The sequence below is a fragment of the Pelophylax lessonae genome (genome assembly GCF_965119305.1).
Source record: "Pelophylax lessonae genome assembly, chromosome: 5".
Classification (NCBI taxonomy): Eukaryota; Metazoa; Chordata; class Amphibia; order Anura; family Ranidae; genus Pelophylax; species Pelophylax lessonae.
The window spans coordinates 370,926,267-370,939,188 of record NC_138772.1 but is presented as its reverse complement, the minus strand read 5'-3'; the positions used below and the strand labels follow the sequence as shown (position 1 = coordinate 370,939,188).

General features: G+C 41.3%; 1 protein-coding gene across 1 annotated transcript in view; it reads right to left on the bottom strand.

Annotated features, from left to right (window-relative positions):
* Positions 1-12,922, bottom strand: part of RTTN (rotatin) — a 423,025-nt gene that overhangs the window by 274,578 nt on the left and 135,525 nt on the right. Inside the window, exon 18 of the mRNA XM_082257758.1 lies at positions 2,623-2,759. Within this exon, the coding sequence (XP_082113884.1) occupies positions 2,623-2,759 (137 nt within the window). The remainder of the gene's footprint in view (positions 1-2,622; positions 2,760-12,922) is intronic.

The window sequence follows — 12,922 nt, the reverse complement described above, 5'->3', positions numbered from 1 at the left end:
CCACTCTGTTGTTATGACGACATCACGGAGCTGGAGACCTTGCGCTCCTCCACCTTCCGATTGAGGATGCCCCACAGATGCTCAATAGGATTTAGGTCTGGAGACATGCTTGGGCAATCCATTACTTTTACCCCAGCTCCTTTAGTAAGGCAGTGGTCATTTTGGTGGCGTGTTTGGGGTCGTTCTCATGTTGTAATACTGCTCTGCGGCCCAGTCTCCGAAGGAAGGGGATCATGCTCTGCTTCAGTATGTCACAGTACATATTGGCATTCATGGTTCCCTCAATGAACTGTAGTTCCCCAGTATAGGCAGCACTCATGCAGCCCCAGACCATGACACTCCCACCACCATGCTTAACTGTAGGCAAGACACACTTGTCTTTATACTCCTCACCTGGTTGGCGCCACACATGCTTGACACCATCTGAACCAAATAAGTTTATCTTGGTCTCATCAGACATGCTCAGAAAAGCTTTGTGCTTTCTGGGCCCCGGGATACCAGTGACCTTTCCTCCCTCCAACAGACGTGACCTTTCCTCCCTCCACTGCAGTGTCAGCTTGTGCTGGATGACCTGGACACTCCGAGATTAAGGCCGGCCACCTTCTCTCCTGCTCTTCACAAGCTCAAGGCACACCGCACATCTATCAGAGGGACGGCACCACCCCGTGGATTATCTCACACATATGTCTGCTTATTATCAACTAATTTTGTGAGTTGCTGCTAATTATTTGCTTTTATTTATCTTTATTAAAGCAGTCTGCACCCAGAGTGCTTTTTCTGCTTTTGTTTTACTCTCCCTAGGAGTGGCCGTCCTGTAAATATGACTGCAAGAGCACTGCAAGAAGCCTAGAGTGTCAGCTAAAGACTTACAAAAGTCACTGGCAAATGCTAAAAAGGTAGAAAAACCTAAACGCTGACCACAAACAAGATGTAGAAACAGAGTAAAGTAAAGTGTGATAAAAAACGCAATAAGCAGCCAATTCTCAGTAGTGTCACCACATACATAAAAGCATAAAAAATAGTAAAATAAATTGGCGCTTAATTAATCAAAAAAAAAAAACCATGGGCATAGCAAGAATAAATGAACATCAGAGCTAAGAATGACAATCATATATAAAAGAAATCAATATAATAAAAGTGAAGTGGTAAAGTGCACTGTGCTGAAGGTGCAAAATAGTGAACCACAATAAGTAATGATAAATATAAAATCTTATGTCACTGAAAGAAGAAATAAATACAAATATAAAGTGACAGTGAATAAAGTGCACTGTGTTGAAAACATGATTCAGTAAAAACTGACCAGAAAAAGCATAAAAGTGATAAAAAATATCACAATATAGATAAATAAGTGCGAGAGGAAAAAAGCAAGTACCCCCAAAACGCGGGGGGGGGGGGTAAAAACAGCAATTAATGCATAAGCTGAAAGCCTTGTAAAAATAAAGAAAGTTAATGAAAGAGACAATTTTCTTAATGAAAAGTGCTGGTGTCTAAATAAGTTGCCGAATGTGCGGGCAACTGAAATAATTTGGTTGGTGCGGGAAACTTAATCATTGCGATGGTGAGCTTGTATCCATAAATAAGTGAAATGGCCGCTCACCTCCAAATCAATCATAAAGAGCGTTTGTACCAATAGGTAGCAGGGTCTCCACTGTGGCTAAATCAATCCGATTTCCAGTAGCCAAGAGGGTCACTTCTATGACAGGCTCCTTAATCCCCTTTAGACAGCCAGCATCTAACATCAATAGGTATCATGGTTTGGGGCTGCTTTGCTGCGCCAGGGCCTGGAGGGATTGCTATCATCGAGGGAAAAAAGAATTCCCAAGTTTATCAAGACATTGGAGAACTTAAGGCCATCTGTCTACCAGCTGAAGCTCAACAGAAGATGGGTGTTGCAACAGGACAATGACCCAAAGCATAGAAGTAAATCAACAACAGAATGGCTTAAACAGAAGAAAATACGCCTTCTGAAGTGGCCCAGTCAGAGTCCTGACCTCAACCCGATTGAGATGCTGTGGCATGACCTCAAGAAAGCGATTCACACCAGACATCCCAAGAATATTGCTGAACTGAAACAGTTCTGTAAAGAGGAATGGTCAAGAATTACTCCTGACCGTTGTGCATGTCTGATCTGCAACTACAGGAAATGTTTGGTTGAAGTTATTGCTGCCAAATGAGGTTCAACCAGTTATTAAATCCAAGGGTTCACATACTTTTTCCACCTGCACTGTGAATGTTTACATGGTGTATTCAATAAAAACATGGCAACATTTCATTCTTTGTGTGTTATTCGTTTAAGCAGACTGATTGTCTATTGTTGTGACTTAGATGATGATCAGATCACATTTTATGACCAATTTGTGCAGAAATCCATATAATTCCAAAAGGTTTACATACTTTTTCTTGCAGCTGTGTGTATACATACATATATATATATATATATATATATATATATATATATATATATATATATATATATATATAGATATAGATATAGATATATATATTGCAACATGCCAGGAACATACAGTAAAAAGGGGACTATTGTTAAAATCAGGATCATAAGAAGGTAATAATGTGCAACAAGCCAAGAGATTTGCATAAAAATAAAAAAGTCAAACTTACGTCAGCTTTTTAGCAAATAGAAATCGCATTGCAGCTTTTAAAAGAGCTGTTTTAGTTAACATTCCTTCTCCTCTTTCTGATGTCTCACATAAGGTTAGGATGGAGGTACCCACTGCATCATCCATATCTGCAAAGCCCTGAAAGAGGAAAACATGAAATTCATCTAACTAAAGGAACTACCTGAAACAAAGTTGAACTTTAAAGCCAATGAAACACTAGACAGAAGACATAAATCAAAAACAGAAATAGGGAATATACTGTTCTACTTCCGTTAACAAAGGTAGTATGAATATGGCAGGTCACAGAAAAGCTCCAAAGACCACAAATGGCTGACAATCAAAAAGATATGAACTATTTTTTTAAATTCCATCATATACTAAAAATCCAGGCATATACTGCTGTGCTGCACAAAATCTTTAACACCATACAACAGTACAGCTACTCAATTTGCTTTTCACCTGCCTTATAGAAATTAGAATAAAAGAGATCAAGGATGAATGGTTGCTATAGGGCAGTGATGGTGAACCTTGGCAGCCCAGATGTTTTGGAACTACATTTCCCATGATGCTTATGCACTCTGCAGTGTAGTTGAGCATCATGGGAAATGTAGTTCCAAAAAATCTGGGGTGCAAAGGTTCGCCATCACTGCTATAGGGCGTTGGAAACTTAGCATAATAATATTACACATAACTGGAATCATATGTGAGATAGTTACATTTAAAATACACCTAAAATGACAAATTGATATCATGGGAAAGTCTTACTTGATGCATTCATAGCTATATCTTCAAAAGTTTTCGTAGATGAAAATAATGATATTTATTGTAAAAGGTAACTGATGCTAAAAAACGTCAACCACCCGCCCGGCGCTAAAATATATATATAAATCAGTGTAAGGTATAAAGAAATAAATATATCTACTCAAATCATGAATAAATAGTAAATAAAATCATGTAGATAAAATCATGTAAAACATGTCACTCTGTGCATCCTTTTAATGCACTAGCTGCCACTGTAAACGTAAAACTTGCAAAATCAAATGTATAATAATAGCCCAATCTGTGCGTCTCAGTTCGTTATATCATACATTCAGCGGCGCTTCAGCACACACAATGTATGTGTGCAAGTATATTAGTCAGTTCCTGCAGTGCTTCAGAGCCTGCAATTGCAAACTAGTCCCAACTCCACAGGATGTGCAGTCACAGCCAGCAAAAAGATTTCTCCTCTGATGTTCAGCACCAGTGATTGTACACACAGTATCACTAATCCTTCACCACACCGACTGTGCACCCCTATGAAGTGGCCACTCACCGAATTGCCCTTGAAATATCGCCTTTATGCATAAGCTGCATGAGCCCTTGCTTCTAGTCGGTCTGTCGTCTCTTAGGCACGTCCAGATCCTATCCGTCCACCAGGGGTCACTATCAGGCTGTATATCTCCTCAGTGCAATTTGTAAGCAAACGACATGAAGCAAGAGAGTAGTGTAATACTGTTTCGACTTTATTAATTAAATAAAACTTCCCTCCCCTTCAGCGTATATGCTTACATTTCAATCACCCTTTGCACGCATATCATAAACACAGAGGCTTTGAAAGGTACCGCCGCTCGCCGACCGCGAGCTAGTCCCTGCTGTGGATTACAGGTCCTCTGTTGAAGTCTACCAGACGAAACCGGTCAGGATGCACATACGCTGCTGCTGAGGAGACGAAGTAGGATACCGATGTTCTGGATCTCGCCTGTTAGCCGCAGGAGCGCTGTACCTTTCAAAGCCTCTGTGTTTATGATATGCGTGCAAAGGGTGATTGAAATGTAAGCATATACGCTGAAGGGGAGGGAAGTTTTATTTAATTAATAAAGTCGAAACAGTATTACACTACTCTCTTGCTTCATGTCGTTTGCTTACAAATTGCACTGAGGAGATATACAGCCTGATAGTGACCCCTGGTGGACGGATAGGATCTGGACGTGCCTAAGAGACGACAGACCGACTAGAAGCAAGGGCTCATGCAGCTTATGCATAAAGGCGATATTTCAAGGGCAATTCGGTGAGTGGCCACTTCATAGGGGTGCACAGTCGGTGTGGTTAAGGATTAGTGATACTGTGTGTACAATCACTGGTGCTGAACATCAGAGGAGAAATCTTTTTGCTGGCTGTGACTGCACATCCTGTGGAGTTGGGACTAGTTTGCAAATGATATTTATTGAATGATATTTGATATTTAGGCAGCTTACACACTATACTCCTGTTAGAGCATCTACGTTTTCTTGCGTAATTGTAATGCGCGCATTTTCGCGCATTTTCACGCTTATGCGCTCACGCAAATGCTTATAATTGCGCGTAAATTTATTCTATCGTTCTTGATATACTATTAGCATTTTGGCTCATTTGCGCGTATTTGCGTGCATCAGGCGTAAATTACTGACCAAAAATGCAGATTTTTCTATTTTGTTCTTACTGAAGAATACGCGGCGCTCATTTACGCGGTTGTGTGCATAGGCACATTAAGAATGAATGGGCTCTATTTTAGCTCAGAAAAAAAAAAAAAAGCTGTACTGAGCATTTTTAAGCTGCAGTGTGCAAGAGGCCTTAGTAAACGGTTTAACCTACTGCCTCAGGTTAGACATGGGGTAGCAAAAATAAAAAATAATTACCATGCTAATGTTCAAACAAAAAACAGCACCCAGCACAACACTTGAACTAGTGCAAATAATAAACAATGTAAACAAAATGTGCAGCACTAGACGTGAATGGCATATACTAAAAATTATGAACCTTATAAGGAAACAAAGATAATAACTCAATAGTGAAAAATATTACAAATGTGATAGTGAAAAATATTACAAATGTGATAAACAACTTCACAGAAACTCAAAATTGAAAAAATGTCCATAAAGTAGTAATAAGGGTAAAAGTTCTTATTGCCACAGTGATTGTGAAATCAAATTTCTTCAAAATTGTGCTGCAAATGGTGAATGAAAACAAAGTTGTCGTGACACAGTCCACCACCAATCGTTTGAGGAGGATTACCAGAGTGAGTGGACCCAGGTTGGCATACGCCCAGTGGGTTGACTCGTGCATTGGTGTATGTACACATGGTGTATCAAGGAAGATGTTGAATGGCACTTTGCATCAGTCTCCTTCACAATTCCTTATATCCATCAGTGTATGTAAAGTAGATGTATACTCTCCCACAATGGATCAAATGTTACGGAAAAGAAACAGAAATGCAAGGAAGGGGCACAAATCTTTTTTGCCCCAAGCTCAAACGTTCCCTGTCTTCTTCTGCTATCTCTGCACTAGAGCTCTGGTCTAGGGGTAGCGCCAACAGTTGGTACTTTTCCTCTATGCGGTTATTAAACAAGAAATCAACTGTGTCTAGAAATATAGTTTTTTTGTTTACCATCTACCACCATTTCCAATGCTATGTTCTGGCTTCTTTATCCACGAATAATAATAAAAACCTTTTTACACAACCCAGCCTGTAATATTGTGTGTGCTTTTTAAAGCTTATGTGCAGCCAAAATCACAAACAAAAAAATCAGCACAAGGGGCATAACTTACAGTCAGTAGGATGTGTCCCTTGTGCTGATTGCTCTTCTCCTAGTGAAAGTCTACCTCCATCCTGCCCCCTGCCATAATCTTCTGGTTTGCTGGGAGTTACCACAATTAACAGGTTGTCACAAGCTCTCATCAAAAAAGCCCAACTATGCCCCTCCTTTCTTCTCAACTCCTCCATTCACATAAGTCATAATACAGCTTTGATGAATGGAATGCAATCTATGAATGAAGGACAGGTGGATGATTGATAGCATCTCCCCTCCATTCATAGATCCGGTTTCATTAATTGAAGCAGTAGTATGGCCTTTATTGTTTAAGCAAATGTTGGATATATAATTAAAGCAGTTGTAAACTCTTAGGGTCCTTTCACATGGGCAGTTCGCTCGGTGGACTCCACTTTGCTTAGCGGGGGATCGCTCCACTGATCCTCACTGTTCTGAGATGGACCTGTCAGAGTCCCGCTCTCCTCTATGAGGAGATCAGATAAAAACAGACCACCTGTCCATTTTTATCCAATCCCATCTGATCTGATCTTCCAGACGGATAGAAAATAGGGTCATCATCCATCTGGATTTGGCAGACAGGATCGGATAGCGACGGGTGTCGGTGGACAGGTCACCGCTGACATGAGCCGCTTCATAGGGGTAAATGGAGAGTCTGATCAGGTCCGCCTGAAAAACTGACAGGCGAATCTGAATGGAAAGCCTGTGTGAAAGATCCCTTCCATATACCCAGAGAAGTGACTAGCCTTAGGCGATACAAAGAGAGTAAACAAATCCTCCTGCATGAGTTGTACCTGTTTATCTGCAGCAATCTAGCTCCATTCTTTTAAAGTGCAAAATTTGCACAGCTTTTCTGAGCTTCCAAAGACAGGGGGCAGGGATCTCATGTCACAAACTGCACAGCTCAGAGAGGAGAGCTGAGTGTATTCTGAGATCTGAGTAGAGGTAAGGGACAGACACCCCTCAATTTCATAGGTAACATGCACAGCTGAGGCTGCCAATCACAGGCTGTGTACTGGAGTCCCCCTACCCCACCCCCTCAACCTCTTGGAGCCAGCATAGCCTGTCGAAAATGATTCACACAGATAGAGGAATGAAACTACACACTAAAGAAGGATATGCTTTGCTAATTTTTCATGTAAGAGGTTTACAACCACTTGTAGAAGCAGTAGACGCTCTGCAAAGGTCCACCATGCTGAGTGAGAGCTAGAGCTCCATGACCACCAGGAAGTCTTACTCAGCAGTTGGAGTTTCTGACTTCTGCAGGGAAACCAATGCTTAAAAAACAAAGCAAGGGGGGTGGAGCTAGCCGGAGACTGCGATGGATGCCTGATAGTAAGCTCTGGTACCACCGGGAATTCAGCAGCACACAATGGCTCAGTAGGACAGCCCACAGTGGCGTTCTGACTGCAGGGCAACCAGAGGTTATACCCATGACCCGTCGGAAAAAAGAAGACAGCCTTGCGGACAAACTTACGGAGTTATTCACTCCAGGGCCTAGGCAAGATGGTGCCGGCCCCGTTTCTTTATCAGACTCTTGCTCCACAGCAACCGAGGTATGACACAAAAAAGAAGCAGCCCATCTAAGAGCCTGCAATTCTCTCTATCCCCATCTGTGTCTGGGAGTCCAGAGAAATCAAGAATCCAGATTCTGGAAATAAGGTGAGAATTTATGATTCTGGGGATGATAGTAGGCATCTGCCAGATTCCATAGATCTCTTCATTACCAACCAACCTGTTATAGATACTGTCCTCAAGGCCATGCTGGTTTCTCTGTGGAGCTCACTCCAGTCAGATATGATTTCCTGTGTACATAAGTTTAGCACAGAATTACTGTCAGTTTCAACTAGGGCTGATCATATAGAATCCAAGATGGGGGAATATGCATCAACGATTAATGACCTGGTAGATGCTAATGACAATCATGAGGATGAAATTGATAAAATCAAGGCCAAACTGGCTGATATGGAAGACAAAACCTGACTACTATTTCTAAAGAGCTTAGAAATCCCTGGCTAAGTTACAAATGGGGATTTCCAACTGAATTATTAATGATCAAAGACGGGACCGAACATGTGGTGGATTCAATGGAGAAAGGGGTGGCCCTTTTGATGAGATAGGGAATCTTCCCTGAACCACAAGATCACCCCGAACAAACAGGAAGTCCCAACAGGACTGACCTGGGCTGCCGCACGGTAACACCAAAAAAACACATGCTCTCATTTTTAAAAGTCTATGAGCAATAGATCTTTACTAATGCTCCTGCATGGGAGGTTATCCTCAGATCCCAACTTTTATAGTTGGATATTTCCCCCTCTACACTCCTGAGTGACAATGAGTCACACTCGATTTATAAAAAACTTTCAATGTTTTGCTACGGGCAGCAGTTAACCAATGTTTTTGTTTTCTTTTTTTGTGTTCAATCTCTTTTTTTCAGTCTGAATTTTCTCCCCCTTCCGTTACATACTTGAGGATGGAAAGGGAACAGTTTCACAGAAGCCAAATATAACTGTAACACTCTCCTGCATCTCCATGATGCATACTAACTCAGTAAAAGTAAGTGCAAACAATGCAACGCACACTACCTACATCATTCTGTTCACCGACCAATGGCGGAAACTTTCCTCACAATAACTCCAAGGGTCTGAATCACCCGGCAAAACACAGATCTTAATGGCGGGAGGCCTTGCAACAAAAATGTGACATTCTCTGTGTTCAAGAGATGCACTTTAGTAAAATGGCTACTCCTGTTTGCACTCACCCTAAGTTTCCCTACGTCTATACAGCCAATGCGGATTTAAAAAAAAAAAAAAAAAAAAGGTGACGATAGCGATAAGGGATTAAGGGGCCTTTAAGCTTCACAAATCTCTAATAGACCCCCAAGGCCGATAATTATAATATGTGACATCAACTCTTCTACCTACACCGTTGCAAACATTTACGCCCCCAATACCAGACAGATAAACTTTTTCAACAAAATCATGAAAAGAATCCACACCTTACAACAGGGGGAGGTATTGGGGTGTGGAGACTTCAACGCCATTCCAGATCCATTCCTCGATGTTAATTCTAAACTGAAAAGGACTCCGCCAACACTAAAGTCCTCCCTACGTACCTATGAACTCTACGGCACTTGAGGGTGCCTACACGCCGGCGACTGACTATACTTTCTTCTCAACCAGCCATAAGTCTTACAGTAGAGTTGATTTGTTTCTTGTGGACAGAGGGTTGCTGTTCAGAACCAAAGCCTCCGAGATTAATAACATCACTTGGTCTGATCACGCCTCAATCAAATGGGTCATAGGGGATCCCTCATCGATCGACACCACGTATATATGGTGATCTAGTTCACGTTTGTTCCAGGATGCTCTGGCCAAGGCTAAATTTGAACAGTAAACGAGAATTTTTTGATCAAAATACTATGTTGGTAGATGATCCCTTTGTTGTGTGGAATGCCCACAAAGCCTATATAAGAGGTATCTTTATACAACATGGGGCGAGGGCTAAGAGGATGAGACAGCAGCACATTCAAACACTAATATCCAAAATTGATATCCTGGAATCTCAAAACAAACTGACGCCCACCCGGACCAATTGACAAAGATCCGCCATGAACTCAGACTAGTACTGCTGGAGGACTTTGAAAAGGTCTCCAGGAGACTTAAGATGTCCCACTACGCAGGTGGTAATAGACCCGGAAAACTTCTAGCCAACTCAGGGTATATAAATCCCCAATTCCTTACGTTGTGCATCCTCAAAACCAAACTAAACAATATCACCCACAGCCAGTAGCGGGTGCATTCCGTCATTACTACGGCTCATTGTATAACCTTAAAAACGAACCCTATATACCTCAACCCACATCAGCTATAATTGCTGATTTTTTACAATCAGTCAAACTGCCCAAACTGTCCGAAGAGCACCTTATAAAATGTAACTCCCCAATTGATGCATCCGAAATACAGCGCATTATCAATTCACTACCCAATAATAAATAACCGGGCCCGGGCGGTTTCACTGGGAATATTACAAAACCTTCCAGGATATCCTAACTCCTCATTTATTGGAGAATTTTAATGCTGCAGCTGTTTTTTTTTTCGTGCCCCCCGGAAATGCTTAAAGCTATGATAAATCGCATTGCCCAAGCCAGGGAAAGCTCCAGATATGCCTCAAAATTCTCGACCCATATCGCTAATTAATACTGATCTCAAGATTTATGCTAAATTATTAGCTAACAGAATAGTAGATGTCTTACCCTCACTCATTCATAAACACCAGGCCAGTTTTACCAAGGGACGCCAGGCAGCTGATGCCACAAGAAGTCTTCTTAATGTCATTCATCTGGCCAACAAGCACAACAACACCCCTTCTCTGCTCCTGGCCTTGGATGTGGATAAGGCGTTCGACAGGATCCATTGGGAATATTTAGCACACGTTTTGTCGGTCACAGGACAGATTTATTCTGCTATCATGGCGTTATACTCTAGACCAGTGATGGCGAAGCTTGGCACCCCAGATGATTTGGAACTACATTTCCCATGATGCTCAGCTACACTGCAGAGTGCATAAGTATCATGGGAAACATAGTTCCAAAACATCTGGGGTGCCAAGGTTTGCCATCACTGCTCTAGACCAATGGCTCAGGTATATGATTCTGGAGCCCTGTCTACACCCTTTGACATTTACAGTGGGAGGAGGCAGGGATGTCCCCTCTCCCTATTGATCTTCAATTTATTCATGGAACCCATGGCCTCATACTTACGTTCACACCCACAAATAACTGGGCTTACTTTAAAGAACAGGGATCACACCATTAGTCTTTTTGCAGATTACATTATATTGATGCTTTCTAATGTCGACATTTCCCTGGCTTTGGTACAATCAGCACTACGCAAATTCAATAGGGTTTCATATTATAGTGTGAATGAGACAAAATCTTATCCTAAATTTTGGTGTTGAGGGTAAAATTAAACAAACACTGGAACAAAAGTATCCATACAAATGGATGGACGAAGGAATTAGATACTTAGGCATAACTCTTACATCCAAATTAGGGGACCTTGTTAAAGCAAATTACATTCTTTTCCAAAACTCATTTAAAGCTAAACTGGACGGTCTAGCTCAAGTTGAGCTTTCATGGTCAGGATGTCTAGCAGCCTTTAAAATGCAAATTCTGCCACAGTTATATTTATTTAGAATGCTACCAATCCCACTGCCCAACTCCTTACTTTCATAACCTGCAAAGTAAATTAAACAAATACCTATGGAAGGGTAAAAAAGCCAGATGTGTTCCATAAGCTGATCAAACATAGAAAAGCGGGAGGAATAGGCCATACGCAACTCCAAGACAATTTGCGACAATTCTGGTGCAATTAAATCATTGGACATCACCCACTAGTAATCCTTTGTGGGTTGAATTGGAATAATCCCAACTCCCCAGAGGGAATCTTCTTGACTTCCCACTGACAGCACCCCATAACAGAACTCTTGATAGCAAGCTTGCTCCCCCTATAATAGCATCACTCCGCGCTTGGACCGATCTCTGTAAATTCCAAAAAACGAAGCAGCGCCGTATCACCTATTAAACCACCCTTATCTGCACCATCACACCTAATTCCAGATATCAATCTAAGTAATTGGAGAGATTAAGGTATAGTTTACTTTGAAGACATACTTGAGGGCTCTGCCCTCAAACCATTTAAAACTTTGCAAACAAAATACGACCTTCCCTATATGGAACAATATCAATACACTCAAACAGCCCATTTATTTGAAAGGAATAACACTATACAGACAGAACTGCCGGTGGGTTTGGTCCAATACTACCAGCGACATAACTCCACATAAGGGAATCTCGCTCCTATATGCTTATCTACAAGAGAAAACTGTATGTGTCAAAAGTCCCTAAATGCTAGCATGAGAAATAGATATAGGTATCACGTTAAACAATGGAAGGAATCTCTAAGCGCGGTATATTCCTCCACTAAAAGTATTGACCTATGGGAGTTACATCAAAATATATTATTGAGTTGGTACCTAACAGTACCGACTGTCAAAAATGTACTCAAATACCTTCGCTTTAATTAAGCCATATCCTGTGGGCATGATCTAAAATGTAAATGTTCTGCACGCCTGACCATATTTAGACACTGGAGAGAGGAAACAAGCTCCAGGAATAGCAGAGGTAATTCAAACTACCCAAACAGACGGTACTTATGAGCTTCTTTTTTTTGCGTCATCTCTGGGAAAATACGAAGCAGTATCATAGTGTTGGGCTCCTTGGATTGAATGGTACTCCAGCAGCTCAAAGTTTTGTTGAAACACCACATATTAGGGGGAAAATGTAATTAACCCACCCAAACAGATCACGCTTCCCACTAACATTAATGGTTTCTTTAGATGTAAGAAGTGTCTACCATGTAGAACAAACAGAAACCAACCTAGAAAAATTACCCATTTTAAGTCAAATACCACAGGAGAAGAGTTCAGGATCAAGGACACAATTACATGCACTAGTTCCTACGTAACATATGTTATTGAATGTCCTTGTCATTTACAGTATATTGGAAGAACCACCCGACAACTATATGTGAGAATACGTGAGCACATCAAGAACATTAAAAAGGGCTTTGAAAAACATACCCTTTCGAGACATTTTAAAGAAGTACATGCCCAGAACCCTTCCGGTCTAACCTTCTATGCAATAGACAAGATAAAAGGAGATTGGAGAGGAAGTAA